The 19,103-nt window shown below is 45.0% G+C and overlaps 1 protein-coding gene across 1 annotated transcript in view; it reads right to left on the bottom strand.

Moving 5' to 3' along the window:
- Positions 1 to 19,103, bottom strand: part of MAST3 (microtubule associated serine/threonine kinase 3) — a 234,959-nt gene that overhangs the window by 112,181 nt on the left and 103,675 nt on the right. Inside the window, exons 3-6 of the mRNA XM_075342574.1 lie at positions 8,843 to 8,931; positions 7,948 to 8,020; positions 2,586 to 2,606; positions 2,398 to 2,476 (exon numbers count right to left, since the gene is read on the bottom strand). Of these exons, the coding sequence (XP_075198689.1) occupies positions 2,398 to 2,476; positions 2,586 to 2,606; positions 7,948 to 8,020; positions 8,843 to 8,931 (262 nt within the window). The remainder of the gene's footprint in view (positions 1 to 2,397; positions 2,477 to 2,585; positions 2,607 to 7,947; positions 8,021 to 8,842; positions 8,932 to 19,103) is intronic.

The following is a 19,103-nucleotide window of genomic DNA, read 5'->3' as shown; positions in this document are numbered from 1 at the left end:
CGGTCTAAGGAACTCTCAATTGAGGTGAAGCAGAACATCCTGAAGCTGAAAAAAAAGAAAAAATCCATCAGAGAGATAGCAGACATGCTTAGAGTAGCAAAATCAACAGTCTGGTACATTCTGAGAAAAAAGGAATTGACTGGTGAGCTTGGGAACTCAAAAAGGCCTGGGCGTCCACGGATGACAACAGTGGTGGATGATCGCCGCATACTTTCTTTGGTGAAGAAGAACCGTTCACAACATCAACTGAAGTCCAGAACACTCTCAGTGAAGTAGGTGTATCTGTCTCTAAGTCAACAGTAAAGAGAAGACTCCATGAAAGTAAATACAAAAGGTTCACATCTAGATGCAAACCATTCATCAATTCCAAAAATAGACAGGCCAGAGTTAAATTTGCTGAAAAACACCTCATGAAGCCAGCTCAGTTCTGGAAAAGTATTCTATGGACAGATGAGACAAAGATCAACCTGTACCAGAATGATGGGAAGAAAAAAGTTTGGAGAAGAAAGGGAACGGCACATGATCCAAGGCACACCCCATCCTCTGTAAAACATGGTGGAGGCAACGTGATGGCATGGGCATGCATGGCTTTCAATGGCACTGGGTCACTTGTGTTTATTGATGACATAACAGCAGACAAGAGTAGCCGGATGAATTCTGAAGTGTACCGGGATATACTTTCAGCCCAGATTCAGCCAAATGCCGCAAAGTTGATCGGACGGCGCTTCATAGTACAGATGGACAATGACCCCAAGCATACAGCCAAAGCTACCCAGGAGTTCATGAGTGCAAAAAAGTGGAACATTCTGCAATGGCCAAGTCAATCACCAGATCTTAACCCAATTGAGCATGCATTTCACTTGCTCAAATCCAGACTTAAGACGGAAAGACCCACAAACAAGCAAGACCTGAAGGCTGCGGCTGTAAAGGCCTGGCAAAGCATTAAGAAGGAGGAAACCCAGCGTTTGGTGATGTCCATGGGTTCCAGACTTAAGGCAGTGATTGCCTCCAAAGGATTCGCAACAAAATATTGAAAATAAAAATATTTTGTTTGGGTTTGGTTTATTTGTCCAATTACTTTTGACCTCCTAAAATGTGGAGTGTTTGTAAAGAAATGTGTACAATTCCTACAATTTCTATCAGATATTTTTGTTCAAACCTTCAAATTAAACGTTACAATCTGCACTTGAATTCTGTTGTAGAGGTTTCATTTCAAATCCAATGTGGTGGCATGCAGAGCCCAACTCGCGAAAATTGTGTCACTGTCCAAATATTTCTGGACCTAACTGTATTTTGATAGATCGGGCATTTCTGAATGCAGCAATACCAAATATGTATTTTGTTTATTTTTTTTTAACCCTTTCATTTTCAATGAGCTGAATGGGGGGTGATTTGAATTTTTAGATTTTTTAAAACTTTTTTTCAACTTTTTTTTATTTTATTAGCCCCCTTAGGGGACTATAAGGCTATGTGTCCACGGTAGAATGTTGCTGCGGATTTTTCTGCATGAAAATCCGCCACTTTCCCGGCAAATCCGCACCTTTTCAAAGGTGCGGATTTACCGCAGATTTTTTTTTTTCCCAATTCTATAGCCAAAATCCGGATCAAAATCCGCAACAATAATTGACATGTTGCAGATTTTTCCGGATCAAAATCCGCGGCAAATCCGCCGCGGAAAAATCCGCAGCATGGGCACAGCATTTCCAAAATGCCATAGAAATGGCTGGGAAGTGCTGCTGCTGCAGATTTTTGGAAAATCTGCGGCTTTTCCGCGAGAAATCCGCGGCAAAATCGGCGCATTTTCCGCAGCGTGGACACATAGCCTTAGACTATAACGATCAGCAGTCTGACCGCTCTTCCATTTCTCCAGATCAGAGCTACACAGCTGAGATCTGGAGAAAAAGGAGCTCTCTTCTCTCACACTGCCCTCTGCCGCCTGCAGTGAGAGAAAGTGACGCATGATAGCTACAGGAGTCATCACATGACCCTGTGCTATCATGGCAATCACCGGAAGTCACGTGATCACGTCACGTGCCTTCCGATGGGGGCAAGTTATCCTTATAGCGGCACGCTGACACATCTCGCTGTCAGAATTTGGCAGCGAGGTGTAAGGGGTTAAGAGGCGCAGGTGGAACGCTATTCCACTTGTGCCTAGCAGGCACACGTCAGCTGTTGAAATCAGCTCACATGTCCACGGATTGCTGCAGACTGCCCACGGGGATTAACCTCACATGATCAATGACGTACCCAATACGTCATGTGTTGTGAAGAGGTTAAGTAAAATTACCATAATTTGATTGGCTATTTCAGAAGATTATCCTCTGTACATGGAGTATTTTATGTGTTGAGAATATTATTGCTAAATACGGTACACAAAATATATCATAAATCCGTTACCGAGAGAGTTGAGCTTGGTGTATTGGTGCCATATCCAGAGGAGGGAAGGGATGCCAGAGACCATCTACGCCCATCCGCCCTAAAAACAAATCATGTTAGCTGGTTAGCAATCTCCTATAGCAATTAATAACAGAATGGCCTTTCATTTATATAGGCTTATAGGCATGCCGACATTCATCAGCGATTACCTGTCAGAGCGCGGTCCGTGACTGCAAGCATCAAAGGATTAAGCAATAAGAAGAGAGAGAAAATGAGAACAGGCTCTGACATCAGAAATACACTGTACAGATTGGGGTGGGAGAGAAAAACACAGTGAACAATTTTCACATAGAAAGCTGGTAAAGAAAAAAAAATATGCTGTAAATACAAATACGTGCATCGCACATAACTATGCTAAACATGATTGCTAGATGACACAGTTAGGCTCAGTTTTGGGTGGTAAGGATCACCATGATAAGAATAGCAATGTCTGCTGTGCTACTCTGACTTATTGGTTTATATTTTATTTCCAGGCAATCAGGTGGATTACAACAGATCTGTCATCTCCGTTATTAATTCTGTAAGAATCACTGAGAACAGCGATCGCTACTACATAAACACAATGACCGTCATACAGTGTGAGAATTATTACCGCCTCTATACGTCGCATACAGGGGGCCAAGCGCAGGTAACATTACAACATTACTTGTGGAAAGAGAAAACGTAGTGTAATTAGGTCCAGAAATATTTGGACTGACAAGTTTTCGCATTTTAGCGTTTACCAAAAACACATTCAATATTCAGTTATGTAATCAATATGGGCGTAAAGTGCAGACTCTCTGCTTTACTTTGAGGGGATTTACATCCTAATTGGAGTAAAGGTACCGTCACAATATAGCGACGCTCCAGCGATCACACCAGCGATCTGACCTGGCAGGGATCGCTGGAGCGTTGCTACATGGTCGCTGGTGAGCTGTCAAACAGGCAGATCTCACCAGTGACCAGCCCCCAGCGACGCGTGGAAGCGATGCTGCGCTTGGTAACTAAGGTAAATATGGGGTAACCAAGCGCTTGGTTACCCGATATGTACCTTGGTAACCATCGCACACCGCTTAGCACCGGCTCCCTGCACTCGTAGCCTGAGTACACATCGGGTTAATAAGCAAACCGCTTTGCTTATTTACCCGATGTGTACTCTGGCTACGAGTGCAGGGAGCCGGCACTGACAGCCTGAGAGCGGCGGACGCTAGTAACCAAGGTAAATATCAGGTAACCAAGTAAAGCGCTTCGCTTGGTTACACAATATTTACCTTGGTTATAGCTTACCACAGGCTGTCAGAAGCCGGAGCCCTGCTCCCTGCACATTCAGATTGTTGCTCTCTCGCTGTCACACACAGCGATGTGTGCTTCACAGCGGGAGAGCAACATCCAAAAAATGGTCCAGGACATTCAGCAACAACCGGCGACCTCACAGCAGGGGCCAGGTTGTTGCTGGATGACACACACAGCGACAACGCTAGCAAGATCGCTGTTGCGTCACAAAAACTGTGACTCAGCAGCGATGTTGCTACTGATGTCGCTTAGTGAGACGTGGCCTTAAGGTTTAGCATGTAGCTGCCTCTTTTTCAAGGGATCGAAGGTAAATAGGACAGTTATCTCAAAAGCTCTTTAAGGAGTGGCATGGGCAATTCTCCTGTTAATTTATCATCAATGAAGCAGGTAAAAGGTCTGGAGCTGATTCCAGGTGGGGCATTCGCATTTAATAGTTTTTGCTGTGAACCCACAACATGGAAAAGAATTAGACCATCATTAGGCTGCAAAAAAAAAAAAAAAAGAAATCCATCAGAGTAATAGCAGAAATGTTAGGAGTGGCCAAGTCAACAGTTTGCTACACTTTTTTTTTTTTTTTTTTTTTTAGAAGAGCACTGGTGGGTCTGGGAACTCAAAAGCCTGGACGTCTATGGAAGACAACAGTGGCGAATGATCACAGAATCATTTACATAGTGAAGAAAAACCCCTTCACAACATCCACCAAAGTGAAGAACACTCTCCAGGAAGAAGGAGTTGCAGTAGCATGTGACCACATACAGGGGATTCACCACAACGTCCAAACTATTAATCAATCTCAAAAAATAAAAGGCCAGATTAGACTGTCAAAAACCATCTAAAGAAGCCGCCCAGTTCTGGAAAAGCATTGTATGGACAGATGAAACAAAGACCAACCTGTACCAGAATGATGAGAAGAAAGTATGCAAAAGGCTTTGAACAGCTCATAATCCAAAGCACACACCACATCCTCTGTAAAACATGGTGGAGGCAGTGTGATGGCTGGGCATACATGGCTTTCAATGGCACTGGGTCACTAGTGTTTATTGATGAAGTGACTGAAGACAGGAGCTCCAGAATGATGCTGTCTGCTCAAATTCAACCAAATTCAGCAAGATTGATTAGATGGCGATTCACAGTACAGATGGACAATGACCCAAAATATACAGCAAAAGCAACCCAGGAGTTTTTTAACCCCTTCACAACCGAGGACGTACCGGTACGTCCTAAATCATGCAGGTGTAATCACTGCCAGCTGGGATCATTGCACACGTCTGCTGATTTGAATAGCAGACACGTGCGGCTAACAGACGCAGCTACGTGTCGCGGAAAATAGTTCAAAAAAGTGTGCGACTTATTTTGAACAAACTTCTGAAAACTATTTTAACCCCTTAGATAAAAGTAAACCTAGACATGTTTGGTATGTACGAACTCATACCGACCTGAGGCATCACACCGACATCAGTTTTACCATATAGTGAACACTGTGAATAAAATACCCCAAGACAATTTTGCAATTGCATTTTTTTGCAATTTTTCCGCACTTGGAATTTTTTTTGCCGTTTTCCAGTACACTATATGTTAAAACTTCTGGTTTCATTTAAAAGTACAACTCGTCCCGCAAAAAAACAAGCCCTCATATGGCAAGATTGAAGGAAAACTAAAAAAAAAAAAAAAAGTATGGCTCTTGGAAGGGAAGCAAAAAACAAAAATCGCCCGGGGGTGAAGGGGTTAAGGTAAAGAAGTGGCATATTCTGCAATGGCTGAGTCAATCACACTTTTACAAGATATTTCTGTTCGACCCCTTTTATTAAACCTGAAATTCTACACTTCACTTGCATCTCAGATGTTCCATTTGAAATAAAAAATAGTGGCATAGAGAGCCCAAATCACAAAGATTCGGCCACTGTCCAAATAATTCTGGAGCGAACTGTATACTTGGGAGTGTGCATCCAAATATTTAAATGGTACAGTAAAAGGGATTGTCTACTACATATATATTGATGACGTACGCTCACCTAGCACAATTGATCAGCTGTTTGCACTTCTGTCTGCAGGTGTATATACACAATATAGGGAACAAAAATAGAATACCTTTGTACACCATGTAGTGGCTGTTCTCAGCTCCTATTCACTACATAGTGCTATTCTTCTTCCCTATACTGTTTACATACAGGAAGTGCAAACAGCTGATTAATAAGGGTTTTAGGTGTCCTCCCCCATTCATCTGATATTGTTTGAAATTGATGATCTATCCTATATACACTTTAGGTAGTGGACAACCCAACACCTTTAAAAGGGAACTGGTTATGTAAAAACGTAACTAACCTGCAGATATGGGGTTAATCTGCAGGTTAATGGCATATGAAACCTGCCTGGTGCCTGCACATTGAACCCCACTGCCGAGAGAAAATTCATTTGGGTTTTAGCCAAGGGGGCTGTGCCAGCACGGGTTCAATCACTGCTCAGTGCATAGTTACAGGCGGCAGTAATCAGCAGCGCCCTGGCACTGACTGACTGCAGCTCAGCATTAGATACAGCTGTCAGTCAGTGTCGGGGCGGGGTTACAGCCGCTGCTCTCCATTCACAAAACGGTGACTGAACCCGGATCGGCGCCGCCCACTTGACTGAAACCCGAATGCTGCTGGGCGGAATAAAGTTGATTTCCTCCTGGCAGCGGGGATTAATGTACAGGTGCTGGGCAGGTTCCAAACGCTATTGACCTGCAGATGAACCCAATATCTGCAGGTTAATAGCATTTTTAGCATTCCCTTTGCAGATGACTATGGTTGCACCTTTTTTTGTTGCTCCACTATATTGTGTTGTCATTTGCCAGATGGGTATGGTTGGAATCCCACTTTTGTAGTCAAGGATGTATTAGAAAACAATTGGCAATTATAAAAGGGAAGGCCTTCAACGTCTCCTTCCTGCTAGAACCACATCTAGCTTTGGCTTAGAAAACTATCACAAACTGCATAAAAAAATTACGTTATAAAAACTCTTCAGACTGGCCAGTGAAGAGTCTGAAAGAATTCCAATGCTTAAACCTGCAGCTGTGATTCAGAGATCGGACCGCAAGCACGGACACGCAGGCAACACGCACCGTTTTTTCCATCCACTGACAATTTTTCGTTTTTTTAATTTTTTTACAATCGTGCCTATGGGCTAAATATGCACTTTGTGCCTAAATAGTATGTGTTACCCTTTTCTACCTAGCATGTAATATCAAGTGACCCACCAGAAATAGCGCCGCTGCAAGAGGAGAGTATAGATTATTTTTATTTTCCATGGGGCCCTGAAGTAATTATGCACGGGTTGTCAAGTGGTGGACAACCCATTTAAGGGTATGTGCGCACGTTGCTTTTTACCTGCTTTTTACCTGCTTTTTTGCTGCTTTTTCTTCTGCGCTGTTTAATGCCAAAATGGATCTGTTCTTCTATTCAAGCAAAGTCTATGGGAATTTGGGTTTCTTGTTCACACTATGTTGTTCAAAATGCTGCCTTTTTGTGGCAGAACTTTGGTCAAAAACTCAGCTTTTCAAAGAAGCAACATGTCAATTGTTTTTGCCATTTGGGTTTTGCACTGCAAAGCTGAGTTTTTGACCAAAGTTCTGCCACAAAAAGGCAGCATTTTGAACAACATAGTGTGAACAAGAAACCCAAATTCCCATAGACTTTGCTTGAATAGAAGAACAGATCCATTTTGGCATTAAACAGCGCAGAAGAAAAAGCAGCAAAAAAGCAGGTAAAAAGCAGGTAAAAAGCAACGTGCGCACATACCCTAAGGCTACTTTCATACTTCCGTTTTTTAGCATCAGTCACAATCCATCGTTTTAAGAAAATTCATTTTTTTCCCCATAGAGTTGTATTACCGACGGATTGTAACTGATGGCATGGCATGGCATGGCATGGCATGGCATTGCATCTGTCGCGCGACAGATCAGTCGTGGCATGACTGACAGTCGGGCAGAAGCAACGCAGAATGTAACATTTTTAGTGTTCGTCGAAAAAACAGCGACGGATCAGTCGGCGTCCGTTGTTTGGTATAATGGATGCCTATGGGCGCGGAATCTGTCAAATTACGGATTCCAGTGACAGATCCTTCTTTTAGCGACTGAGCATGCTCAGATGTGTAAATTCCTTTCTGGTCAACACGCATTGTGACTGAGGGAAAAAGACGGAAATGTGAAAGCAGCCCAATACTGATTATCTCAAGTGAATACAAGGAATTTTAAAGAATACTTACTTGCGAGCAAAAGGAAAGTTAACAGATGCATTAGTGGAGAAATTTCTTGGACTGTCCAGTGGGCTGCTTCCTGCTATCAAAAGTAAACATGAATTAGTGAACATAAGGACTATGAAATATTAGAAATAGCGGCATAATAGTATATATGTGCCAACTATAAACAACAATAGACAACTACAGGCCTACTAACATGATCAGCGATGGCCACACCATATGCTCTAGGCAGCCGAACACTATTCCGGCCATTGACTCGGCCAAGTGCGCACCTGTTCTCAGTTGGGTAGAGGGGAAAATGCAATCTCCGATTTCTAACTGTACTAGTGATATGGTGCAAGTCTACGAACAATGGAATTTAATTCTAGATTATAGTGAGACTTTGTGAAGGATTTTCCATAATTTCGGGGAAAATGATACCCAGCAACCATACTGCCTTCACTTTAGGTGGGAAGTAAATGGCAAATTTCGTAGCAAAATCCAATAACCTTACATTTGTTAACTTTGGGATGCTTATAATCCCATGTGGATCCCTCCACAATGTCTAGTATCCACACATTAGGATCTTACAATAGTGCTCTAATACAAAATAGTCTGTCATACTGGGCAACCCTTTGGGGAGGGCACTGGCGTTCCGGTAAGCCACATAGTTAGCCCAGTCACGATGGAAGCCACAATTAGGGTACAGACACAGCAGGCAATGTGTGTGGGTTTTCTTGACCAATGTAAAATATTGCAGTCATTATACATTATGTAACATGGACATAAATAAATTAACACTGCAATTTTAATTTAGTAAGCAGCAGATTATAATCTATCTACTGTATAACGGATTTATCCGACTTTAGTGGTAGTTGTGTAGATTGTATGAAAAGGATTATGTAGAGAAGGTAGAACTAACCTGTAGGTATGGAGAGTGGCGATAACGGACGGGACAGTGTGGGTGAAGGCGATCCCACCACCAAGCTCTTTCTGTTGCTGCTTCGACAGCTGAGGAGAGAACAGACATGTTACTGAGTATTATAGAAGATGAATCCAAGGAAAGCTAGAAAACTATACCATAATCCCAATTCAATGTTCATAGTGTGAGAGGCACAACATAAAACTTCCCGAGAGCATCGCAGCTGTGCTTTCTCAGTGAATATAGGGTGTTTTTCTGAATATTTACCTAGCATTAGAAGGTATCTTCATATTCTCTAGAAGAAAACACCAATTGTCAGCATAAGGACCTGCCAACTCTCCAGACACGTCTATCTAGTGAAGAGTTGTACTCTCCGGGTACATAATAATGTGGAGCATCATTGCTTAGATCTCTGCATTGTATTGTTCCTCTGTAATTACTCCTGACGAGAGATAGGAGAATCAATTTGCCAGAGTTCGGTCTATCAGGAAGGCCAGTAATCTGGGAACGGTGTATGGAAGGCCTGAGAATCTTTTTCTTTTCTCAAGTTGTGGCGACTTAATGCATGAACGCTCTGTAGGAAGTTCGATCTTGTGCAAGCCTAGATATGTCCACCAGGGTCTTCTCTGCCGTTTTCTTGATTATATCAAGCCATCTGGTTGCTGGTCTCTTTGCCTTGTTCCTTCTATTCTCCTGACCATGATGTCCTTCTGGAGTGATTACTCTCTAGGTATGATGTGTCCATAGGAGGCAAGTCGTAGCATGGTGATTCTTGCTTCAAGTGACACGTCTGGCTTGACTTGTTCCAAAATTGATTAATTTGTTCTACTTACCACTCATGGTATTGATAACATCCTTTTTCAGCACCATATTTCAAAGCCATGGATTCTTCTTCTGTCTTTATCGTGCAGGTTTCGCATCCATATGTATCTCCAGAAAAGACCTCACTATGTACGAGCCGTGTCTTTGTCACCAGTGAAATGTTTCTCGATTTTTTAGGTCAATGTCCAGATGCAGAGGAGCTCCTTACCTCCTAGCATTCTTCTTATGATTGGCCAGGCTGGTGCAAAGTTGAGTGTGCGTCAAGCCCTAATGATGATGTTGCACTAATTAAAAGAAGAGCGAAAAATGCCAGGAAGTACAGAGATTCACAGGAGTCGAGTGCATGGGACAGGCCAGTAATCTGTGACCGGGCAGCCTGAGGAGTAGTGATGGGCAGTCCGGCTCTTTTTGGTGATCTGGTTACCATAGCTCCGCTCACCAAAAAGAGCCAAATCTTTCAGATCGTTCTTGGCTCCTTATTAAATATGTGTTCACCCCAGGTGAACACATATTTAAGATTATAGTGACGCCGCCAAAGCCCCGCCCACCCGCGGCTAAACTCCACCCACTTACAAGAGGCCAATTAGATTGCTGAGTAGGCGGAATTTAGACGCGAGTGGGCGGGTTTTGGCGGCGAAAAGAGCCGTTTAGAGATTTGAGTGGCTCAGATTGGTGATCCGGATCCTGTCGTTCACAGCAGGGAGCCGGATCTTTGTGTCGGATTGTTCGCGGCCGACACATCACTACTGAGGAGCTCCTTACCTCCTAGCATTCTTAGGATTAGCCAGGCTAGTACAATGTTGTGTGCGTCACGCCATAATGGTCATCTTGCGCTAATCAAAAGAAGAGCCATGAATGTTGGGCGGTAAGGCAATTCACAGGGCTCCCATCCAGCTGTCACAGATTACTGGCCTGTCTGATGGACCGGAGTCCTACAAATCAATTCTCCTATGTGTGCTCATAGTTCAGAAATTTAGGGATTAATTACCATCTGGGTATTACCAGCAAGAAATGTGTCCCCAAACAATTCTTCCTCCCAATCAGTGCAGCTAGCATTAAGGCCCAGTCACACTAAGCAACATCGCTGCTAACGAACAACTTTTGTGACGTTGCTAGCGATGTTGCTGTGTGTGACATCCAGGAACAACCTGGCCCCTGCTGTGAGGTCGTTGGTTGTTGCTGAATGTCCTGGGCCATTTTTTAGTTGTTGCTGTACCGCTGTGAAGCGCACATCACTGTGTGTGACAGCGAGACAGCAACAACTAAATGTGCAGGCAGCAGGAGCCGGCTTCTGCGGAGGCTGGTAACCACAGTAAACATCGGGTAACCAAGAAGCCCTGTCCTTGGTTACCCGATATTTACCTTTGTTACCAGCCTCCGCCGCTCTCACTGTCAGTGCCGGCTCCTGCTCTGTGCACATGTAGCTGCAGGACACATCGGGTTAATTAACCCGATGTGTGCTGTAGCTAGGAGAGCAGGGAGCCAGCGCTAAGCAGTGTGCGCTGCTCCCTGCTCTCTGCACATTTAGCTGCAGTACACATCGGGTAATTAACCCGATGTGTGCTGTAACTAGGAGAGCAGGGAGCCAGCGCTCAGTGTGCGCTGCTCCCTGCTCTCTACACGTGTAGCTGCGTGCGCTGGTAACCAAGGTAAATATCGGGTTGGTTACCCGATATTTACCTTAGTTACCAAGCGCAGCATCTTCCCTGCCAGGTCAGGTTGCTGGTGGGATCGCTGGAGCGTCGCAGTGTGACATCTCACCAGCAACCTCCTAGCAACTTACCAGCGATCCCTATCGTTGTTGGGATCGCTGGTAAGTTGCTTAGTGTGACTGGACCTTTAGACTGTGTAGAAATAACATTACCCTTGCTAAACGGTTACAAGATGAACAACCAAGGGACAGCACATTGCAGAGGCTGCTAAAATACATGTCACAATTCATGAACTGTGCTATTGATAGGTGAATGACAGCAATACCAGTAAGAAAAGATGCAATAAGGCTACGCTCACACATCAGTTTTTTTCCATCAGGCACAATCCGGAAAAAAAACGGATCCAGCGCCAGATCCGTTTTATCCCCATTGATTTGTATTAGCGCCAGATTGTGCCTGATGGCCTTACGTTGCATCCGGCTTTTGACGGATCTGGCGTAATTACTCAATGTGGCGGCCGGATGGAACGTTTCATTTAACGTTTTTTGTCTCTGGAAAAAAAAACGTATCACGCCGGATCCGGCGCGATTTACAATGAAAGCCTATGGATGCCGGATCCTGCAAAAAACGGATGCGGCCGCTGGATCCGTTTTTATAAACTGAGCATGCTCCAATCTATTGAAAAAAATGATCCAGCAAAAAAACGGATGAAAAACTGATGCACCGGATACGTTTGATGGATCCGGTATACCGGATGTGTAGAAAAAGAAAAAGGATCCGGCGCATCCGTTTTTTTTGCATATTCTGGATTGTGCCTGATGCCAAAAAAACTGATGTGTGAACATAGCCTAAGGATGGGACTTGTGAACAGATCTACTTATCACTTCCTTGATGGTCCCTTCTTGGCTACACTGATGAGGAACATTTATCTGCCTCATCGGGTCTCAATGTTTGTTGCCCATAGCAGCCAATCAGAGCTCCACTTTAATTATTTACAGGGCTCTGGTAAAATGAAAGCAGTGCTACCATTGGTTGCCACATGCGAAGACTTCCTTTTGCTAGCTCTGCCCCACAGGATTATAAGGGGAAGCACTGTGTGACTGTTGTGCTGGCAGATATTCCTATCACATGCCGCACATCTGGGTTACAGACATAAGAGAATACGCCATGTTCTATAGATGTGGAAAAACAACACTGCAGACACAAGTCACCACGGTTAGCACTGGCAATCTGACATGGCTGCTAGAAAGACTTCCTGTTTCCACAGAGCGATCTTATAACGCCCACTGGCATCTAACACCAACAAAAACATTGGTTAAAGTGAGCGGCGGTAAAAACCCGAACTGTCATCTGAATGGAACATTACTGGTTTCATAACCAAAGGACATGGGTGACACAACATGCAGACCGTCAGACTTCTCCTGTTACAGAAACCTGTGGGCTTCACATGGGCCTACTGATGGTGGAAAATGAGCCTGCAGACAGAAGATCTGCGCTCATTTCTTCACACAATGCTCCCAGGAACATTGCTGTCTCTGAGGATGTACCACGCGTGTTCTGCAGCACAATTGTGCTATTTATGAAGCACATTTCTTGACCTGTGGAAATCCCTGCTGACGGGAAGCAATTAGTCAGAGAAGTCACTGTGTACTGCAGGGAAATGATGCTGCAAAACGTCAATCCTCAGTATAAAGCATGGCGTGCAGCGAGAGCAAGTTCAGACATCCGTCTATGTATGGACCATGATGCCCTGACTGACTGCAGGTCTCCTGGCCTGACCTCAACAGCCCGATATAAGCCATGGGGCCGGCAAGATTGCCTCAGCTTTATTCTCCAAATACTCCATGGTCAGCTATGAAAAGTGCTGGTGTTCATGACCCTCAACAACTCAGTCAGCATATAAAGGCCTCTCTTCACACGTCTGTGATTCTGGTACGTATGAAGTCCGTTTTCATAACTACTGGAGACAGGGACATACGCAGACCCATTATAATCAATGGGTCTGCTCACACATCGGTGTTTTCTCACGGACATGTGTTTGCATGGAGCACATGTGTGTGCGTGTGCCCCGCATGGGGAGAAGTCCGTTTTTCTCCCGCAGCACTGATGTCACATGGACCACACACTGATGTGATCCGTGTGACACGTACCGGAGAAAACAAGTGTCTTTGAAATAAAATGATGCGGTCTTCGGTGCTGCTGTCACTTGCTTCCAGGCCTGCTCATTATGCTCATGAATATTCACTGCACCACAGACCCGGAAGCAGCAGCACCGAAGAAAGGTGAGTAAAAAGTTCTTGATCTCCGTGTGCCATCACGAATAGCACAGGGAGAACACACTTTGCCAAAATCACAGTATTTGGATGGATGTACGCACCTTCAACACGGACCTTGAAAAGTGTGTGTTTTCATCACGGATGTGTAAAGGGGGCCTTACAGAGCGGGGCCCCCCCAAGTGCTGAAGTGCATAAAAGTCACCAACATTCTGCTGACTTCATAACTGCAAGTCCAAACCTCATCGAATAACAGTATAACAACTGTGTGCCTGGGTTTCCATGGCAGATCTGCTGCATAGCAGACATAGACCACCACATACAATGCCAAGCATTGGTCCACCACTGGACTCTGGGGCACTGGAAAGCAGCAGCCGCAGACAAGACTCGGGGATGAGTGCACAAAACCCACAATACTTGAGCGCCTGCAATACACTGAGAGCAGCTTGGATCCTTCAATACACCCCGGACTGAGTTCAGGCAGTGCCCTTTGTGGGAAAGCAAGTGCTGTCAATGAGAAGCAGAGACCCTTAAAGCGTAACCGTCGGTTTAATTTTTATTTCATAAATCTATAGTACAGATGAAAATAAGCAACTTTGTAACATATCTTATCAGACAAATCTGCTTCTTTCTCTGCCAGAATTGGCCAGACGTACAGTATTCTAGGACGTAAAAGCAAGTATGCAATCACATGGGTCAGTGAATGCCCATCCATATGGCAAATACAAGGCTATTAACAATGACCACACTTTGCTTCTGACATAGGACAACTTTTTAAGATCCGATGGTAAAAGTATAATCAATTTCATTTTTTTCTATACACACAGGAGTTAAAGCGGGCTAACACCACCAAAGGGGTTTTGCAACCATGTGAGTTTGGTGCCAGATGTTTCAGAAGAGAGGACAAAGAAGAGGGGGATGTCTGTTCAAAGCATCTGCTGCCTCAACTGCCATTATTTATCCACTACCAAGTTTGTCTTACCACTTCCACATTGCAATGGTATGTACAGATGGAGAATCTGCAACAGAATATAGTCCAAGCAAATGGGTTTCATTATTTTCTAACCTCCATGCATTGTTTTTATTCTCAAGCCAGAAATTGACCCATTTAGTGGAGTTGCAACCTGTGTAAATAATCCAGAATTTATGCAGATATTCACATCAAAAAGTGGGTGTGGAAAAGAATATATATATGATTTCTCGAAGATATTTCCCCAGTCTATGCGCATACCTGAGGCTGTAGTAGTCAGATAAGGAGGAATGTTGCGACGACCTGCCGCTGCTTCCTAGTGGATATTTAAGGATATGCTGCAGAAAGTGGCCGTGGCTAACCTGAGTGACGTCACAGCTGACTGCGCGGCTTACTCAGTCTCTGCCTGAATGGCTGCTTGGTGTAAATTCAGATGTAGCAGAGCTGGAATTGTTATGGGACCTCGTGTGAATTACATCAGACCTGGGTGTTTTTGAGGTTAATAAAGGGGTGAAAGTGTTTTTTGTATTTTAATTTTAAATAAAGGATTTTTTGGGTGTTTGTGATTATTTGCTTTCACTTATAGATTAGTGATGGGGGTCTCATAGACCTTCCGCATTACTAATCTAGGGCTTAGTGACAGATGTGAGCTGACCCCTTATTACCCCGACTGCCACCGCACCAGGGCAAGTAAAGTTCCGGGACTGTCATCTAATGGATGCAGCAATCCTGGGCGGCTGCGGGCTGCTATTTTTAGGATGGGGGAGCACAGTAAGCATGGATCTTCCCAGCCTGGGAATACCAGACCCCAGTTGAAGAGCTTTATCTTGGCTGGGTATCAAAATTGGAGGGGGGAGGGGGAACCCCACATAGTTTCTTAAAATTGTTATTTTTTAAAAAAAAAAAAAAAGCCCCATGCGGTTCCTCCTATTTTGATACACAGTCAAGATAAGTGCACGGCTGGGGGCTGCAGCCTTTTTCTGTGCTGTGTTTCATAATATGGGGGGACCTACGTCAATTTTTTTATTTACTTATTTTTACAATACGATAGTGACCCACAGACCAGGTTTGTGATTGGAAGCATCAGACACGCTGACATACAGGCGGCGGGCATGTTGACTGCAACCAATCACAGAAGACGGTGGACGGGGAAAGCAGTGAATATTTATGAGACTAATGAGCAGCCCTGGAAGTGAATAAGAGACCGCGGGAGCAGTTACATCTGCGCTGATGACTCAATAAGCAGGCTCGCTTTATTATTATTATTTTATTATTATTATTATTATTTCCTAAGTGCCGTATTCAGCACTCGGGTTCTTTTGACCCACAGGGGGCAGACTTTACCGTCCAGGTCCACCCATCACTATTTTTCACTCACAAAAAAAAAAAAAAAATGCATTCTCAAAAACACATCAAAAACGAATACTCTTTTTTCGATGTGTTTATGAGCACCAGGCTGTGGCCACAGGATGAAATTCTGCGGTCACCACAAAGATGCAGGGAGTGGGCATAGCCTAAGATTTGGGGATCCAACATCACCAGATTTCACAATACAAGCTGTGTATACATAACTAAATAAATCGTTTAGACCCAATGAGGTTGGTGTATTTACTATAAAAATTCATAGCAGAATTGCAATATAAATTGGATTTTAAAATAAAAATTTGATGAGCTAGACAGAAAAATTATGTATTTAATATAAGGCAAGGAAACGCTTAAACAGGATTATATGGTCCTTTTAAAATGGATTCTTATAGCAAGTACATCAGCCTCATCTGGGGTAAAAACGGATTTTAAATGTTTTTTCCACTCCTTTAACATTGATGGCCTATCAGTGTTAAAGGTCCTTGACAGCTTCTTCCCGCCCACTGCCAATGACTGACAGGTCTCTCCCTGCATGTGTGTAGTGAACAATCAAACATACCTGGCTGAAATCATACAGCTAGTGCCTGATACATGCTGACAGTGGTTCAGAGTGCATGTATTTGCTGTCCGACTCCCTTTAAGGGGTACTTTCACAATTGTGTTAATTTCCTTTGGCGCAATCCGCCCTTTTTGAAAACAGCGGAATCCGTTAACGGATCCCGCTGTTTCCCATAGACGTGTATGGATGACGGATTGTGCCAAAAGTACCTGCGTTGCTTCCGCTGGCCAACGCGGCGTTGCGTCCGCCGGGCGGAAGGAACGCAGCACGTAACGTTTTTTGAGCGGCGGAATCCTCTATTTTTCACTGCGCATGCTCATTTTTTTTTTTTTAATCACAGAAACTTTATTTTGTCTCTCGGTGGCCGGACGTTCAGCTGAGCGCCCGGCAGCCGGCTATTGAGAGCGCTCAGCTGAGCGCCCGGCAGCCGGCTATTGAGAGCGCTCAGCTGAGCGCCCGGCAGCCGGCTATTGAGAGCGCTCAGCTGAGCGCCCGGCAGCCGGCTATTGAGAGCGCTCAGCTGAGCGCCCGGCAGCTGGCTATTGAGAGCGCTCAGCTGAGCGCCCGGCAGCCGGCTATTGAGAGCGCTCAGCTGAGCGCCCGGCAGCCGGCTATTGAGAGCGCTCAGCTGAGCGCCCGGCAGCCGGGTGATGAGCTTTCCATTGTTTTGTACGATCCGTTGAATCCGTTTTGCCATTATATGCAACGCATCAGTTGCATCCGTCACACAACACAATGCAACGGATGCCGTTCAACGCAAGTGTGAAACTAGCCTAACCCCTAAATACCACACTTATTTTCTGCCTTAAAATCTAGCTCAGAAATCACATTTTCTATTACCTGATTGTGAGTTAAAGGGAATATGGAACCAGGTTTTTGCTATCTGATCTGAGAGAAGCGATCACTTACTAGGCTGCTTGCTACAGTTTTGATAAAAGCACTATTTTATCTGCTGCAGACCCAACAGTTCTGAGTGCTGAGCTCTGCATAACTCTGCTCACACCATTGTCAACTTTCTGTGTACACTCTGCATAGGCAGAAAACTGCCAATCAGTGGAATGGGTGAGTTTATACACAGGTCATGAATATGGAGGACTACATGGCAGACAGGATTACTAGTCCTCTAGTGTTAATCTCCTGCCGATAAAACAGTGATTTTTGTCCAAACTACAGCAAGGAGCCCAGTAAGTGACATCGCTGAAATTAAAAACGCTGTCTCTAGCCACAAAGAGAATAGCAAGTTACCTCCAGACACCCCCCACTCAGATTAGTGACATCCTGATCCTGCCGCCTTTCAAAGTAGCAACACTCAAAGCCCCCATTACTACCATAGTATAATACCAGCTAAAATTTTTCCACAGAAATCACACCAAGATCTTGATCCCCCTCCCATATAACGCCGGGCTCAGACGACCGTATAACTGGGACAAGGATCGCACGCACTGGCACAGCTCTCCTGACCTGAGCCTGACAGCGTCATGCATTTCTGTGCAGGAGAGCTGTCGGCCAGTCCGACCATTCTGATGAGATCTTTGCCCTTGTTGCATGGCCGTCTGACCTCAGCCTCACATCATGGTTTTCACATTACCTCCATTTGGTATTCTGGCATCAAGCACTCCAGCCAAACTATTGCAACCAGCTTCAAGCACCTCTTCCAACTGGCAGCATCATCGGATCGCCAGAACAATATACTTATCACTAAACCCCCCAAGGCTAATGGACATGGACATCCGTATCTGCTCTCTGCACTGCAATACCTAAACCAGCCACTGGCCAATCAGAGGCTGGCAGCGGAAGTCGCTATGTCCGTCGCAACAGTGCAAGACATCATTGCCATGCAACGTCTCTGCTGTGGAGGAAGAAGACCACACTATTTGCTGAGGGAGAGATGACAGGTGATTTTTTTTATTTTTTTGTGCGGTGTGTGTGAAAAAGGGCAAAATGGGGATATTGCTACAGGACGGGGACCAGGAAGAGGGACATTGCTACAGGATGGGGACCAGGAAGAGGGACATTGCTACAGGATGGGGACCAGGAAGAGGGACATTGCTACAGGATGGGGACCAGGAAGAGGGACATTGCTACAGGATGGGGACCAGGAAGAGGGACATTGCTACAGGATGGGGACCAGGAAGAGGGACATTGCTACAGGATGGGGACCAGGAAGAGGGGCATTGCTACAGGATGGGGACCAGGAAGAGGGGCATTGCTACAGGATGGGGACCAGGAAGAGGGGCATTGCTACAGGATGGGGACCAGGAAGAGGGGCATTGCTACAGGATGGGGACCAGGAAGAGGGGCATTGCTACAGGATGGGGACCAGGAAGAGGGGCATTGCTACAGGATGGGGACCAGGAAGAGGGGCATTGCTACAGGATGGGGACCAGGAAGAGGGACATTGCTACAGGATGGGGACCAGGAAGAGGGACATTGCTACAGGATGGGGACCAGGAAGAGGGACATTGCTACAGGATGGGGACCAGGAAGAGGGACATTGCTACAGGATGGGGACCAGGAAGAGGGACATTGCTACAGGATGGGGACCAGGAAGAGGGACATTGCTACAGGATGGGGACCAGGAAGAGGGACATTGCTGCAGGATGGGGACCAGGAAGAGGGA

The sequence above is a fragment of the Anomaloglossus baeobatrachus genome, chromosome 1 (assembly GCF_048569485.1).
Source record: "Anomaloglossus baeobatrachus isolate aAnoBae1 chromosome 1, aAnoBae1.hap1, whole genome shotgun sequence".
Classification (NCBI taxonomy): Eukaryota; Metazoa; Chordata; class Amphibia; order Anura; family Aromobatidae; genus Anomaloglossus; species Anomaloglossus baeobatrachus.
The sequence above is the reverse complement of the archived record's forward strand: the minus strand, read 5'-3'. Positions and strand labels throughout refer to the sequence as shown.